This window comes from Schistocerca cancellata, chromosome 4, assembly GCF_023864275.1.
Source record: "Schistocerca cancellata isolate TAMUIC-IGC-003103 chromosome 4, iqSchCanc2.1, whole genome shotgun sequence".
In the NCBI taxonomy this organism is placed as follows: domain Eukaryota; kingdom Metazoa; phylum Arthropoda; class Insecta; order Orthoptera; family Acrididae; genus Schistocerca; species Schistocerca cancellata.
In genome coordinates, this window is record NC_064629.1 from 96,775,243 (window position 1) to 96,792,116 (window position 16,874).

Genomic DNA, 16,874 nt, shown 5'->3' on the forward strand with positions numbered 1-16,874 from the left:
TTGAACCATTTTGCAGCACTGCCCCTGACACCATAGAATTCTAATTTATTTAAAAGGATGTTGTGGTTTACACAATCGAATGCCTTTGACAAATCACAGAAAATACCTGCTGCTTGTAACTCGTTATTTAATGAATTAAGTACATTTTCACTGTAGGTGTAAATAGCCTTTTCGATATCAGAACCCTTCAGAAATCCAAACTGTGTTCTTGATAATATGTTATTGGTGGTCAGATGGTTGAGAAGCTGCCTGAACATTACTTTTTCTAAAATTTTTGACAATGCTGGCAAAAGTGAAATCGGTCTGTAGTTAGCTACGTTTTGATGAGAAACGCAAATCTTGGGGCATCCCGTGGCAGGTGATGGGTCGAAAGGGAAGTGGTACAGCAGCAGTGGTTAGCGCGACGGCTTAAGCAGCAGAGCGCGAGAGGCGGGTGCGGGGCGGCGGCGGCGCGAGACGGCGGCCGGCGGCTTTCACCGCGCCGGGTAGTCGGTGTCCAGCGCTCAGCCATGGAGGCCGGCGTGCTGCGCGTCGTGGTGCTCGTCGCGCTCTTCCTGCTGCTGACGGCGGACTACTCGACGCTGCTGGCGCAGCTGCTCACCGTGCTCGGATCCCCCGCCGTGCCCGCCTTCGACACCAAGCCTGCCGAAACGGCGCTTGCCGCAGAACACGAGTCCTGGGAACTTTATCGTGAGTACAGCTCGCCAGCTGTCACAATGTCAGCAAACAGAAACCGTTCTCCCGAACAATCGCATTTTTCCCCCGTCGTTGACGTCGGGGATCAGGTAAATATGTCGAGAAAAGCTGACTCGTCCGAGACTTTTTCAAATCCTAAGGACCGAAAATCTCGCTTCATTATTAATACTTTTAGTACATTATTTTGGCGTTGGAAACTTCGCCTTTACAGCCGTCACTAAGTGGTCAACGCTATTACTGAACAGACTTTAAAGGAAAGTAATAAAAAATTTTCTTATTCCCTGTCGTGACCTTACGACACCGAGAACACACGGAAACTAATTTAGCTACTCTTCCCTACTTTTCACATCTAAGTGTTTATCGAGAAATGCTCAGCAGTCCATTATTTCTGTCCGACATATACGAGTCAGTAGCCTAAATAAAGTATCAGAACCGTCAGCCAACAAATATTTTGCTCTCATTATAATTTTGTTAAGAGCAAAAGCCACATTCGCGTTTTATATTTTCTCTTTCTGAGAGGAAAAAGTAAAGCGTTCCTAAAAACGCTCTCGGATGCGAACCTTTTCCGTTCTCAGCATTCAGTTGTAGTAGTTTACCTAAACTTTAAGTGAAGATCGCCCTACAAGAAACAATTGCATTGCCACTTCACACGACGAGCAAATTCTAGGTGTCGTTAATTTTTTCACATGTTTATTGCAGTAGAGATAACGCCTTTGTTATGCTCTTCCAGTGTCAAGCAATGGCACTACCCACTGACTCGATTTAATGCTAAACAGCAAAGCGAAACAATACTGTTGTCTTTGACAGTATGTACTTTAAAGACACTGAAGGCCGGACCACAGCGTTTATTAATGTTATATGACTTCAAAATGTTTCTGAAATAAATTCGTATAATTCAGTTTCACTATCGACAAATGTATTACAGGTAACTATTTTCGTCTTCTAGACACCGAAATGAGAGTAAGTGACGACATACTTAACATCTTCTCACCGCAATTACTAAAAATTAAAGTCATTTGTGCTAATCGAGGCCATGTTGTATTTGCGATCAGTAAATACAGCCTGCAGAAATATTTTTTTCAGATCGTCCTTCCAAACTTCACGAATACTCATAGACAAGACTCGAAAGTAACTAAGTAAAGTACCGAAATTATAATTTCTCTCGAAACGTGAGTGCCATATGCAATCGTAACGCATTCGCTGTTTTAAATAACCGATGTTCGCTGCTTCAGTCATCTAGTGACACTTGAAATACATCTCATAAATAAAACGAATTAGTTAGGGGGTGTTGTACTAAATTCTCTCTCAGGTGCTTCTGAATTTCAAACTGGGAAAATATATTTGTTGGTGCATCACCAGTCTATACGAAATATTACGATAGTTTTGTAATAAAATCCAAATAACTCTCAAAAATATCAAAACTAAACAGGAACTGTTTATGTGATGATGCAACACTAGGACTGTTTTAAGCTACAAGGTCTTTCTCTTTTTCTCTTAGTTTCACTTTACACTCAAATTCAGGACAAAAATGTACGAAGTTATCTAAGACATGCAATATAAAGATGCACGTAATAGATGTTTATACACAGTTTATGTCGGAGACACGCAGAGCTACAGACGGCAGTGGAGTGTCAGATAGATCTCACTGCCCAGTGACATTACTTTCTATTTTTTTGTGGCCACGATATACGAGACATGTGCAAAACAAAGTGAAGTTTCGATTTCAGTAAGAACATGGCCGCCTTATTGCTATTCCCCGGGAGTGGAATCGCCGACCTTGACGATGTTGTTGAACAGGATCAGGCAGTGGAAGGTCGGCATCGCAGGCTGTCTCAGCACACACTGAGTGGCCTGCTTGGCTTGCTGCGTATTCACTAACCAATCTTTCACCAACAGACCTACTTAACGAACGAAAAATTTGGATGGTACTAATTGCGGTATCGAAAATCAGTTTACTATATGTTTGGTACATAGCACACAGAAGAAACTCTGAGTTCAGCGGTGTGTATTACCATATGCCATAATACAAAAATTCACGAATAATTCATTTATTGTTCTCACATTAATTTAGAATAGCACTTTCAGCATACCAACAGTCAGCTAGTTAAATCATATGTGTGATTTTATTCTATCATAAAATGGAGCAAGAACCTTCTGTCCACAAACTAAGTGTTCAAATGTAACAACATTTATTTCTTCCAAATAAAGTAATCTCTATAATTTCAACATCTTCGTTTCTAAGACGTGTAACTGGATTTAGTAAACGAAATAAGACAGTTGTGTTGAGAACTTTTCCATACTAAAGTGAACAAATGCGTCGTCGTTTTGGAAGCTATAAGGAAAGTATCACTAACTATATTAACCGCGTTCGATGCAGCGCTCCAAAAATTTGGGTGATATATTTTTTGGCCACCTAAATTTTAAATTGAACATCAGTTGTTGCTTACCTGTATGTATATTTCATTTATTCTTGCTTTGCGTATTTGTTTAATCCACACAGACATTATAATTTCACGGAATTCCTGCGCTCTGTATTTTGGCACTGTACACCGTAAATTAATTATTAGCGTCCACAATAGCCATGGAATATATACTGGTAGTAGTAACACATGTAGTAGACAATTATAGAAATTTTGTTCTGGTCAAGCTTCATGAAGTAAAAATTTTGTCAGTAAGGCTTTAAAGGAAATTGTGGGCTCACTTCTAGCAACATTCTCCACTGATATATATTAATTACACGTTGTCTGGTACCTAACCACCGAATTCAGTGTCCCCTTAAATTTAAGTTACGACCACAGAATCTAGGAATCATCAGAATAAAAAAAAATATCATGTGCCAGTGGTTTCATTCAACTTTAAGGAAACAAAATTTTCTATTATACAAGGTGAGGCAGCTAAGTCATAAAACCCCTTGTATCTCCCTAACAGTAATAGATACAAAGATGCCGTTTGGAAAGTGAATTTCAGGGACAAGGGCTACCTTAATACATCACATTTCATGTTTGTGCTATTTTTTATTACAGAGATATGAGGCCATCTTTGGTGTCCTTAAATGGAACCTTATGTTAAATTTTAGCGTAACATGATGGGCTTAAAAAGACGGTTTCAAATATGTGTATATCATAATATTTTGGCGAACAGTTTTTGAGACACAGATATGTTCCCGTATCGTATTCGTCCTTCGAAGCGGCGTTGTCCAATGCGACCTTCCCTGTTGACCACCGAAGAACGTAACAGGGAAGGCGTCGTTTTCCTGCTTCTCGATAACGCCGCAAGGTGACGCACGAGGTAGCTGGAGAGAATGGTGTAAACGTGCTGCTGGGGTAATGAGAGATCGCATTTCTGTCACAGTTTCTTTGAGCAGGCATGTACACCAACGAAAAAAGGTTAGATATGCTTCTAGTGTATGATGAAAACCAGAAGAAATGCTATCAGAGTAATAAAGCGATATGAAGAGCTGTATCCTGATCGTGATCGTCCTACGCGCCAGCTTCTTGCACGTATTTGCAAGAAACTACTTGAATCGGGATCATGGAACGTCATACAGAGGACAAGGCAGGAAACAAACTGGCGAAGTACGTGAAGAGGGCGTTCTAGTCTCGACGTATCGCCTCGGAATGTGATATAAGTCAGAGAAGTGTTTTATTGCATCGGCCTAGATTTCACCCGTTTCACCTCTTATTACATCAAGCAGTCTTCGGTGTGGATTTCGAATGGCGCCTGGAATTTTGCCGGTTTGGTCTTCAGCGCGTACAAGATGATCCAACTTTTTTCAACGGGTACTTTTTACTGATGAAGCGACTTCCACTAACCACGGTAATGTGAATTTGCATAATATGCATTACTGGTCAGTAGACAACCCTCATTGGCTTCGACAGGTACAGTATCAGAAACCGTGGAGCGTTAACGTGTGGTGCGGCATCGTCGGAAATGTCATTGTGGGGCTGTACGTCATTCCGGGTATACTAAATGGCAATAACTATGCGCAGTTTCTGCGAAACGTTCTGCCCATTTTGCTGGAAGAGGTACCACTAACTACGCGTCAGTGCATGTGGTTCCAACATGACGGCTATCCTGCTCACTCTTCCCGTGTGGCTACAGAGCTGTTAAGTGAAAAGTTTCCGGATTGTTGGATAGGACGACGTGCTGAAGAGAAGTAGCCAGCCCGGTCTCCTGATTTGACCCCTCTTGATTTTACTCTGTGGGGAGCAATCAAACATAAAGTGTATGCTCAAATACCAACTACGCCAGACGATATGAAGCAACGTATCATCGAAGCGTGCGCTGATATCTCACGTGACACCCTGGCAGCCGTTCACGAGTCATTCGAACGGCGACTACAAATGTGCATTGCAGCAGAGGGGAAGCATTTTGAGCACATGCTTCAGTAAAGTTTTGCATCATGTACGGTATGTATTTTGCATCTTTGTGTGTATTTGCTTCGTATTGTGATCAATAGTAAATATTTTCAAGTAAATAACAAATACGTACTAAATAATTGTGACCAATAAGGGCCTCCTCATTTACATTTATATTTCAGTTACTTATAATGTATTAACATCTTTTAGCATTTAAATACTGTGTGTTGTTTACAATTTTGGTATCACAGTTGTCAAATAACTGAATAATATTTGCGTGACATCATCAGTTAATTTTTGCGCAAAATATCGCAGTATATATTAGTATTGTCAAGTAAATGGGCGTGTTTGTGTAAGGACGGACTCGCGACGTTTACCATGTACTCGACACAACAGGTAAGGTCGCATTGGACAACGCCACTTCGAAGGACGAACACGATACGAGAACATATCTGTGTCTCAAAAACTATTCGCCTAAATATTATGATATACACTTATTTGAAACCGTCTTTTTAAGCCCATCATGTTACGCTAAAATTTAACATAGGGTTCCATTAAAAAAAAAAAAACAAAGATGGCCTCAAATCTCTGCAATAAAAAATAGCACAAACGTGAAATGTGATGTATTCAAGTAGCCCCTGTCCCTGCAATTCAGTGTCCAAACGGCGTCTTTGTATCTATTACTGTTGGGGAGATACAAGGGGTGTTATAACTTAGCTGGCTCACCCTGTATGTTTGTCTTCACTATCACACTAGTCGACATATAAGCGATAATTCTGAGAAATCTGTGCACGATAGAAGCCAAATCCCTCGACCTAATATACTTTATTTGTATTAATTTCATTTATTGTAAGGGCAAGCGCTGTAACAGCAAAAAAATTATTCAGATCAGAAGTTGACGTATCTGTTAAATACTGTTTAGTGTCAATGGAATTTTGCCAGTGTTTTTCCAAAGAACACATCCATCCATGAACGGCGATTCTGGAAGTATTTCGTATCGATATTCGTCGTGCAAGTTCATCGCTAGTGCTCCCTTCGCAGTCATATATATCCACCACTTTATTCTGTACCGCTGTCTAGAAAGAGGATTCTCAGTAGTCTGTTCCTTTTTGCCTCCAAATTACTGGAACACACTATAGTGAAAGGCGGAAGCTCCAGTCTTTGTTAGCAACGGTTGCGGTCATATTTATCAATAGACGTTTCATTCTTCGTTTGAGATACTAAACTTTTAACCTATTTAGTGTTCCGTAACCTGTAGATGAGGATGTAATTTACCAATCCTAACTAATAAAGGCAAGAATGCATGAATCTACCGTAGTCCCGTTGATAAAGATTTGTTAAGGCAGACCTACCACCAGCTTTCTCCAGCCTTGCTGTACGTTACGTGAATTGCGTAAATAGTCTGATAAACTGAAACATTGTGACCACTGCCCACTGCCAGCTTGTATGCTGCCTGATGACGCTGAGGGAACGTGGCACGGTAAGAGAAGTGTATGAGTGGAGCAGAGACGAATGGGGAATCATTCTAGAGACGGTAAGTGGCGCAAATTCGGAAATCCGCCGGCTTAAGCGACTTTGACAAAAGCCAGATTCTTGTGGCCCTGCGCATGGGAGAGAGCATCTTATAAACAGCTAAGCTGGTTGCCTGTTCACGTGCTACTGTCGTGAGCATCTATGGAAAGTGGTTGAGGAATGCTGAAACCAGGAGTAGGCGACAAGAAGTCGAACGTCCATACCTCATCACAGAACATAGGGACCGCAGGCTTGCCCGCTCTCTAATGCAGGATAGACGCTGATCTGTGGCAGATTCTACGACACTGTACAGTGAAGGCGCGGGCACAAGCGTTTTGGAACACACCGTCCAGAGCACAGTGTTGAACATGGTGTTCGGCAGCCGAGGATCCCTACGTGTGTTCCCATAATGAGTCAGCAACATCGTCAGTTGTGATTACAGTGGGCAGGCGATCATCGAGATTAGACCGCGGATCAATCAAATCATGTACCCGGTCGCATGAAACCCGTTCATTGTTAAACCAGGTCGAGGTCCTGTCCAAATACGCTTTCATCCAGACAAACGGCTGCTCGAAATGTGCAGCGCGCCAGGGACGCAGGCCGGTGGGAGGAGTTTTACGTTATAAGGGACATTCACCTGGACTTCCATATCACCTGCGGTAGTAATCGAAGGTACCATGACAGGTGCGGACTACGTGAACATTATCAGGCACCACCTGTATCCACCTACGCTTAATGTCTTCCCCAACAGCGATGGAATTTTACTGCACGATAACTGTCCATCTCACAGGGCCATAATCGTGATGCAATAGTTTGAGGAGCATGATAGTGAACTGACGTTGATGTCTTGGGCATCAAATTCACCCTATCTGAATCCGATGAAACCCAAATGGGACGCTATCGGACGCCAGCTCGGCGCCCACAAACCAACCGCCAGTGAATTACTGGAGGTATGTGACCTGTGCGTAGGCATCTGGTGCCAAAAACCTCTGGAAACCTATCGAGAACTTGACGAATGCATGACACGCAGAATCACTGCTGAATTGCGTTACAGATGTGAACGAACACGCTTTTAAGTAGGTGTTCATAATGTTTTGGCTCGTCAGTGTATATTGTTTGGATAACTCTAAAGGGTAGCAGGTATAGTTTCAGTTGGAGTGTAGTCCTGTCTTACTATTACTACGTATGAGTTTGGAAACGAAAAGTATTGCTTGAAACCTACGTACCTTAATTCTCATAGAAAATACCGAAGGAGCCAAAAACTTTAACTTTATTCAGTAGATAGGGAACATTAGCCACTTCTTAATTACTCACTTCAGCGACAGCTGTGCAGTCCATAATATGGCCTTGACACTCACAAGGATCCCCTTGAGTGCGAGGTCACAAATTCAATCTTTAGTAAGGCTCATGTGAAAGTTTTGTGTTAACAATTATGACAAGAAAAATATTAGATGCTAATGGGCTTCAGGAGGGTGACAGAAACTGAGTGTCAGGGAGGCGCATAGATCAACCTTCTATGGGATGGATGTATAACACTTAACAAAATGGACATTGTCGATATTCAAGAAATGTTGAAAATAAACCATTAATTTGCACCATGAACACTGAATGAAAAGCGATGTGACACAGTGACCACGAAGGTTCGCTCCACCAAGATCTAAGACGAACTGCTTGGGAGTTACAAACCATGCAGAACGTTCAGCTAGGTATTCACTCTTAAATAATACATATAGAATCATATTCGTGTCGCATTGTGATGAAAACTGATGGGATGTGGTGGCTTGCAACCGAATGTGAAACAATCTGTCGCAGAGTTTGTCATGGAACTCTGTATGTCCATCATTTTAGCGATGGTTGCGGGACTCGGCTGTTCGATAGAGGATCTCAAATTGAACGCCTTCGAGCCATAAATTTTCAACCTTATTTTATTTGGCAACCAGTTTCAGCGTTTTACTACTCCATCTTCAGTCCTCTGACAGACGTGTAAGAATAATCTACCTCGATTGTGATCAAAACAGGGGCCAGCAATACTGGTATTATTAGATATTTGTTGCAGTGACCACTTTACCTTCACCTGACATTCCCGACGAAATGTCAACTTCAGCAACTATTGCTGCAGATGCAATGCAATCCTTGCTTTATTCATCGTTGCCATTTCTCTGTTCTGTGTTAACACCAGGGGTCAGCAATACTGGTATTATTAGATATTTGTTGCAGTGACCGCTTCAACATGGTGGTGGTTGAAGTGGTCACTGGAACAAATATCTAATAATACCAGTATTGCTGGCCCCTGCTTTGATCACAAGCGAGGTGGATTATTCCTAAACATCTGTCAGGGGCCTGAAGATGGCGTAGTAAAACACTGAAACTCGTCATCCAAAAAAATTAGGTTGAAATTCGACGGTTGAAAGCCGTTTAATTTGACATCCTCTATCGTGAAACTGGCTATACTTCAAGGCGTTGCTGCGGATACTGCGATAATATGTTTTATAGGCACAGAGGAAATAAACATCCAAAGGCTGAATTTGTTCAGTGGTTCCAGGTATTATGAATTGCAATATCACAAACTTTTCGTGAGTGATAGTTTGACTGATGGTGTATGATTTTTATTCGAAGACCAGTAGTCAAGCAAAATTATGTTATTTTGATCACCTATATGCCAAAAGCAGTGGTCATACCGTGGTTGTAGTTCTCTTAAGCCCATTTGCCCACTTTCCCTTGCTGGGCCGGTCGATCTGGCCGAGCGGTTCTAGGCGCTTCAGTCTGGAACCGCGCAGCTGCAACGGTCGCAGGTTCGAATCCTCCCCCGGGCATGGATATGTGTGATGTCCTTAGGTTAGTTAGGTTGAAGTAGTTCTAAGTTCTAGGGGACTGATGACCACAGGAGTTAAGTTTCGTAGTGCTCAGAGCCATTTGAACCATTTGAACAAATTTTCGGGCCTATTCCGCAGTTTGCTGCGCGTTGTCGAGTTGACGCTTTATTTGAAATTTCGTTATCTGACCTCTTCCAGTTCTGTAGCACTGTTTGAAGTTGTACAATCATCCACTGCTTCCCTTCAAATCTCTGTAATTTATGTCATGCGCAATGTCATGTGCATAACGTAGTAGGTCACTATCATACACATCCTGTAAATAGTACCGAGCATCCTTGAAATGCAAAAACACCACTTTTTGCAGCAAGTGCTCCTTGCTCTCCTTCGAAAATCTGTAGTTTTTCTTATGCACTACACGGTTGTATTGTTACGGACTTAGTTGAAATCTGTTCGTAATTGCGTTTTTATTATGCTGCGGATGATTTTCCACGTACGTAATTCTGTTTAGCACCCGCTCCTGGGACAGCAGTTGCACTTTACTGCGTTTCACTGGTGACGGAGAGTGATGAGCTGCATGTTTCAGTATCACTTTCACTTGTTAAGCGCGTATCGTCGTCATTGTACTCCTCGTGTACATTGTCCGCACAGTCGAGCGTATACTACACTGTACATTCCACTGACTCATCTTGCGGAAACGTTAATATTTCATCTGCCAGTTCTTTCTCACTTTACCAGATTCCATGGGTTCCTTTCTGATGAAATGTTGACTTCGGCAACTGTTGTTGCAAATATAATGCAATGTTTGCTTTGTTTGTCGTTGCTCTTTCTCTGTTTTGTGTTAACACCAATCACTAGCACTGTAGTACTGGTGTGAGTTACTCGTACTCGTCGACTAAGCAGTTCAACTACGCTCCGTCACCTCATACTGCGCTGACCACTGGATACGTCCAGCCCCGACACCTGTTGTCATTAGCATCCAATATTGTAGTTGTATGGTAGATAATATGTAGCCGTTGAATGCTGTAATCAACACTGCCCTTTTGTGACCTCGCACTGAAGGGGTTCATTGTCAGTGCATCGATCAGCAACTAAATGCAACATAACCTCCTCTTCTTTGAGACCTAATCCCACCAAATGGAACGTACTCTATTATCGAGATTCGACTTGATCGAATCGACTGGTATCGCGGTGTATAATTTTTCTACCTATTCACAGAGAAAGTACACGATCTCAATAACTTGGCTGAGATTCCCTTAATACCATCTGACTGGAAACCTGTTTACTTCCCCTCTCTTGTTACATTTATTTTTTACTGTATGTACGGCCTTGCACTTAGTGTTCAACTGCCGTCTCTACATCCTAAATAATCAATTACGCTGAGAGCATCACTGGCCTATATTCAGGGTTGTAGAGCAGCCTCTAGAATTGTCTGTCACCGACAACCGCCTTGTTCTTTTATTTTGGGCTATTTGTAGGTTAGTAATATTACTAAGACTTCTGTTTCGGCTCCACCCCGATGAAGCACAAACTTTTTAATTGTGTGGAGGTACGGGTCACAGATGCCTCTAAAGTTTATGCGGGTAATGAATGATATTTATGAAATAGTAGAGGGTTTGTTGGTGCAGCGTGTTAGCTGTTCAAAAATGGTTCAGATGGCTCTGAGCACTATGCGACTTAACTTCTGAGTTCATCAGTCACCTAGAACTTAGAACTAATTAAACCTAACTAACCTAAGGACATCAGACACATCCATGCCCGAGGCAGGATTCGAACCTGCGACCGTAGCGGTCGCTCGGCTCCAGACTGTAGCGCCTACAGCGCCTGTAGCGCCACTCCGGCCGGCTCTTAGCTGTTCTCAGGACCTTTGAGTCAAGGTTATTTAACTGCTTTCCTGCCTTACACTGGGTATTTCAACGCTTCATATGTGTCACGAAACGTGTGTCCTCACGAATCCATTTTTCATGGGACGAAATGCTGTCAGCGGCTTTTCTACCGCACGCTCCCAGAGTTAAGTTATACAGCATTAGTCATATACATCTACATCTACACTCCGCAAGCCACCTTCCGGTCTTTGGAGGATGGTCCTTCGTGCACCATTGTCACCTCCCCTTTCCCGGTTCGTCACGAAGGATTTGCGGTAAGAACAATTGCTGGTAAGCATCTGTGTGGGCTCAGATCTCTCTAATTATATCTTCGTGGTCTTTTCCGATATATACGTTGGAGGGAACAAAATACTGACTGACTCTCTTGTATACGTACGCTCTACAGCAGACTCTACAGACATGATGCAGAACTCGTCTCTTGCAGCGACTGACAACAGTGTTGGCTGAACATCTCCGTGACGATTTCTTGATTAGTAACTGAACCTGTAACGACACGTCCCGCTGTTCTTTGGATCTTCTGTATCTCCTCTATCACTTCAACCTGGTACGAATCCCAGATTTACGAACAATATTCAAGTATTGGTCGAACGAATGTTTTCAAAGCTACCTCTATTGTTGATGGACTACACTTCTTGAGGATCCTTCCATTGAATATGTCTGGCATCTGCCTTACCCGTGTTTAATTTTATGTGATCGTTCGACGCTCCGTACAAATATTCACAGAAAAAGAATGGAAATGAGCGTATGGCATCGTTGGCCGGGAGGCGCCTATTCGGGGTAGTTCGGCCGCCAAGTGCAAGTCTTATTTCATTCGACGCTACATTGTGCGACTTCCGCGTCGGGGATGGGGATTCAATGATGATGACGACAACGCAACACCCAGTCCACGAGCGGAGAAAATCTCCAACCGGGGCGGCAATCGAACACGGGCCCGCTTGCATGGGAGGCGAGCACGTTACCACCCAGCTAAGCAGGCGCACGTTTTCCTAGATATTCCGTGGAAGGGACAGCTTACAGTGTCTGGTCTGTAATGTGTTAATCATACAGTAGAGAGTCTTTCTGTCTGTGAATTCGCATTACGTTACACTTGTTTATGTTGTGCGTCAAGTGTCAGTCTCTGCACCAAGTGTCGATCCTCTGCAGGTGTCCTCAACTTCACTATAATATTCTAACATTGCGATAGCTCTGTACACAACGTCATCCGTGAAAAGTGAAAACAAAGTGCAAGAAAGACATGCAAACCTATGAAGAAAATCGAACTACTTGGGATCAGAAAAGCAAAACAGGAGTTCAACAGCATCAGTAGCACACCTATATACCATGTCCGTGTGGGAAGGCTTTATAGAAAAGATGATCCATCAACACAAGGGTTTTTAAGCGTAAACAGCATTCCTCGAAGGATGCACGAAGATATCTAGCGTGGATGAGTACGCACTATCAACGACCACAAGCATAATGTAATGAAGCTACAGTCAAATGCTTGCTAGAAGAGGAACTGTTACGCACATTTATTCAGACAAGGTATTGAGTTTTACAGGTAGCAAACTTTATGGACAGGTTCCTTATGCATAAATAAGTAAAAAATCTTTAATAAAGATGGGCTCCAAAATATATACCTTAAGATCTGTGAGCACTTGTTCATCTTCGCTCGTGTGAAACACATTTCTTCTACTGAACAAGTGCTCATATCTCATAAGATATGCGCTCTAGAGCCCTTAGCCCTTGTTTACTAAACATTGGTTCAAATGGCTCTGAGCACTATGGGACTCAACTGCTGTGGTCATAAGTCCCCTAGAACTTAGAACTACTTAAACCTAACTAACCTAAGGACATCACACACATCCATGCCCGAGGCAGGATTCGAACCTGCGACCGTAGCGTACTAAACATTCAAATGGTTCAAATGGCTCTGAGCACTATGGGACTCAACATCTGAGGTCATCAGCCCCCTAGAACTTACAACTACTTAAACCTAACTAACCTAAGGACATCACACACATCCATGCCCGAAGCAGGATTCGAACCTGCGACCGTAGTAGCACGCGGTTCCAGACTGTAGCGCCTAGAACCGCTCGGCCAACCCGGCCGGCTGTCCAGAGCAGTTGATACATTTAGCTAGAGACGAACAACCATATATTTCATGAGTGGCCTTACCACAGTTTCCACATGTCGCTTCTCCTTTACACCCCAGGGTTTTATGCCCATAACAGTGCATTGGGTTTGGGACATCAGGCCGTACGTTTAGACGAAGAAAGCCTACCTTGACGTGCTATGGGAGTTTGGGGGTGTTGAAGGTAAGAATGAATGAGTCAGGTGGTTGCTGCAGATGCAAAGAGCATTATTGTTGATTTTAATTAATCTTGCGGGTACACAGCAGATACGCCTAAATTTGAGAACGAAATGCAGACTACAACAACTTTCTCATTCAAAGGTGGAAAAACACGCAAAGATGACTCCAGGGTACATGTCTGCAACTACAAATTCACACACAATAATATCCATGATCGATATGGATGGTTCATTGTTATCTGTGTTCAAGAATCGACCGGAAACTTTGCGATTCGTGTGGAAAGAGCGTTTTTTTGTAGCACACACATCAAAGCCTGGAAAAATGGAGAATGAAAATTTTACATTTTGTAATCGTCACAATTTCTTCCATTTCATGAAAACAATTCCCTACTCCTTGTCGATTGTTGTTTAAATCTGAAAAATTCTGAATCATTATCAGCCACATTTTATCGAGCTCAGACTGACAAGTATGTACTGGTATGACTGATGTACTTCAGCTGGTTGAGAGAGAATTTTTTAATCAGCGGACTGCATTTAGCAGAACATTAACGAGGTAAATTATTATGGACAGATCACTACACTTTTAGTCTTGCAACATGAAAAAATTCTTAAGCTGCAATCACAAGCACATGTATTACATCCCTCTCCGCTTTCAAAATGTGATTAAATATGCAGAGCATTCTTCAAAATACGCTGACATTAGACAGAACTGATTTCAAATCGTGGCCCCGTTTCCTTTGAAAACGTTGAAGTCTGTCTGCTACTGAGAGGATTGTAAATTATCGTAATTAATTAATATTCATTTAGCACAAGAAAATGTATGTTTGGTGCACTTTATCGGTACCTCACATTCTCGCAGCAGAAGAAATAAAATTAACGGAGACGTGTTGAAAATTTCGTGATTATAGGCACGTTTCCCATAACAATGCAGTAAGGAAGTTATAGATAAAACATAGTTGTATTTCTCTAGAAATGGTTAGTTATCGTTCGATCGGTTTCAATTGCGAATCAGCACTAGCATCGCTTTGCCGAAGCCAGTGCGTAGTCCCTGGGTGGCGATGCCGTAGCGCAGCAATAAATTTGGGGGCTGTAAACCATGCAGTTTAAAGAGCAAAGACCAAGCGAAAAATGTCATATTTCATAATTAGTTTGACTGACGTCCAGTTCTTAGTGGCAGATAAAGTTTTGCTTACAGACTCTTTTCGAAGCTGAGCAACGGTGATGAAAGAAATCAACACATTTTTCGACATGAGTCTGATCATACCCTTGTTAAAAGTAGGAGATGTCAGCCAACCGGCGGATAAACTTTTTATTTTTATAAGGCGGTTTACTTGACCGAAGGAAGATGTCCAAGTAGTGAAGTGGAATTGATTTAAGTTCTCTTTCAAGGGATTTTTATAGTTATTGAGGTAATTTTGGTAGTGATAATTGTGGTTGTGCCGAAACAGGACTTTGTTTTCTGGGAGCATTCGAATTCATTAATAGTCTTTTCTGTATATATATTGTCACGTTCTTTCAGGTTTTCTCGGCGTGACTTTTTAATGCTGTACTTTCGTGTGTACGGCCTAGTTTTTGATTGCATTTATTCGCAATAATTCGATGACTGACCCTTTCGTTCTCCTCAGCTGCTGGCAGTTTATTGTTATCACTGCCTGGACAGAGTGTAATACGTAACAACATAACAACGTAGCACATGAAAAAAACTGGGTCGCTGGCGAAATATTGCGAATGAAATGTAAAATGGAATCGACAACTCTGCCCTAAACACGAAAACACGCCATTTATTTTCTGTCTTTTCGTGGCTTACGGCTACTATGGTACCTGACAGGCGTTTTGTCTTCTATCTGGCAGGTGTATAGGGCACTGGCTGACCTTCAGTGCCGCTAAAAGCTGAGCCTCGAGGCTTCATTCGAAGCGGTGGAATGCGCAGCAGCTGCCGGATTAGGGCGCGCCGAGCTCCAAGGCAGGCTTTCGCTCGTGACGCAACGCTTTCGTTTTCCGCCGCCATTGTGCTGTCGCAGGCAGCCACGCCGTCACCTTGAGACACTTCAGACGAGGCGGTAGCTCTGGCTGTAGGCTGCGAGCCGTTTCCTCCAGTGCTTATCGAGAACTCGTTTTCCAAACTCCCTCCGATTACAAGACGAAAGCGGCAGTTTGTTTGACCAATACTCATCACGCATAGTCGAATTGGTGTTACACACTATTTGCTTAAACCACATATGTATTAGTTTAGCTGGCTTACGTGCAAAGTACAGCAGAGTTTCGAGCGATCCATGATGCTGTGACCACAAGCTACACCCTCACCAGACTTAATATTAGTGACCCCGTTAAAAGTGCACACTGGAGCACTGCAATAGTGACATAGTAACGTCACTATACACAGCTGACACAAGTCGTGGCAGTCGATTGTATGGGATCAGCGCAACAAAATTGGCCAGTATGGAGACGTGGCAAAACGACAGGAAGGAGCCATCGCGTTCCGATGTGCTCACAACCACACCGACGATGCTCAATAATACGTGGTATACCACCAGACGCCATGTAACACGGAGTAAAAACAATGCTCATAAGATAGATTCCAACCGACAGAGACCAGAGACTGTGTCACACCTTGTGAGTGACAATCGGTTTCAAAACCCGTAGGAACTGATGCTGTTTCTGAAAACTGGTCCTTCTCAACAAATTTTCCAGGGAACGTAACGAAGAAAACTGCATGCACTGAACAATAGCAGTCGAGTACCTTGCGAAAGGCGATGTCTCAAAATGGCTCTTAAACCTGTACGTCTTCAGAGGACCAAACAAGTCATAAACTAGACAGTATCTGACTGGAGACATGGAGAACAGTCCGACGGTTACCGCTTTTCCTATTTTTCAATTAAGCAAGGCGCCAAGTGCACGGACGACCCGGTGAGGCCTTTACTTACAGTCTGTGGAAGGCTTACTTCTGATCGAAGGTGGTTATGTGATGTTTTCGGGGTGTTTTACGTAGCACGACGTGGGCAACAGTCTTTCATCTTACCGTGAACGTCCATCAGGTTGCTTATTTCGATACCCTGGAGGGGCCAAGTGTTGCCCTCCCTTCTACATTTGGCCGGCCGGAGTGGCCGTGCGGTTCTAGGCGCTACAGTCTTGGCCCGAGAGACCGCTACGGTCGCAGGTTCGAATCCTGCCTCGGGCATGGATGTGTGTGATGTGCTTAGGTTAGTTAGGTTTAATTAGTTCTAAGTTCTAGGTGACTGATGACCTCAGAAGTTAAGCCGCATAGTGCTCAGAGACATTTGAACTTTCTACATTTTCATGAAGAGTCACTGTGGACACTCGAA

At 42.9% G+C, this 16,874-nt stretch overlaps 1 protein-coding gene across 1 annotated transcript in view; it reads left to right on the top strand.

The window, feature by feature from the left end:
• Window positions 1–493: 493 nt before the first annotated feature.
• The window catches only part of LOC126183454 (uncharacterized), an 81,981-nt gene continuing 65,600 nt past the window's right edge, over window positions 494–16,874 (top strand). The window contains exon 1 of the mRNA XM_049925450.1: window positions 494–690. Within this exon, the coding sequence (XP_049781407.1) occupies window positions 510–690 (181 nt within the window). The 5' untranslated portion in view covers window positions 494–509. The remainder of the gene's footprint in view (window positions 691–16,874) is intronic.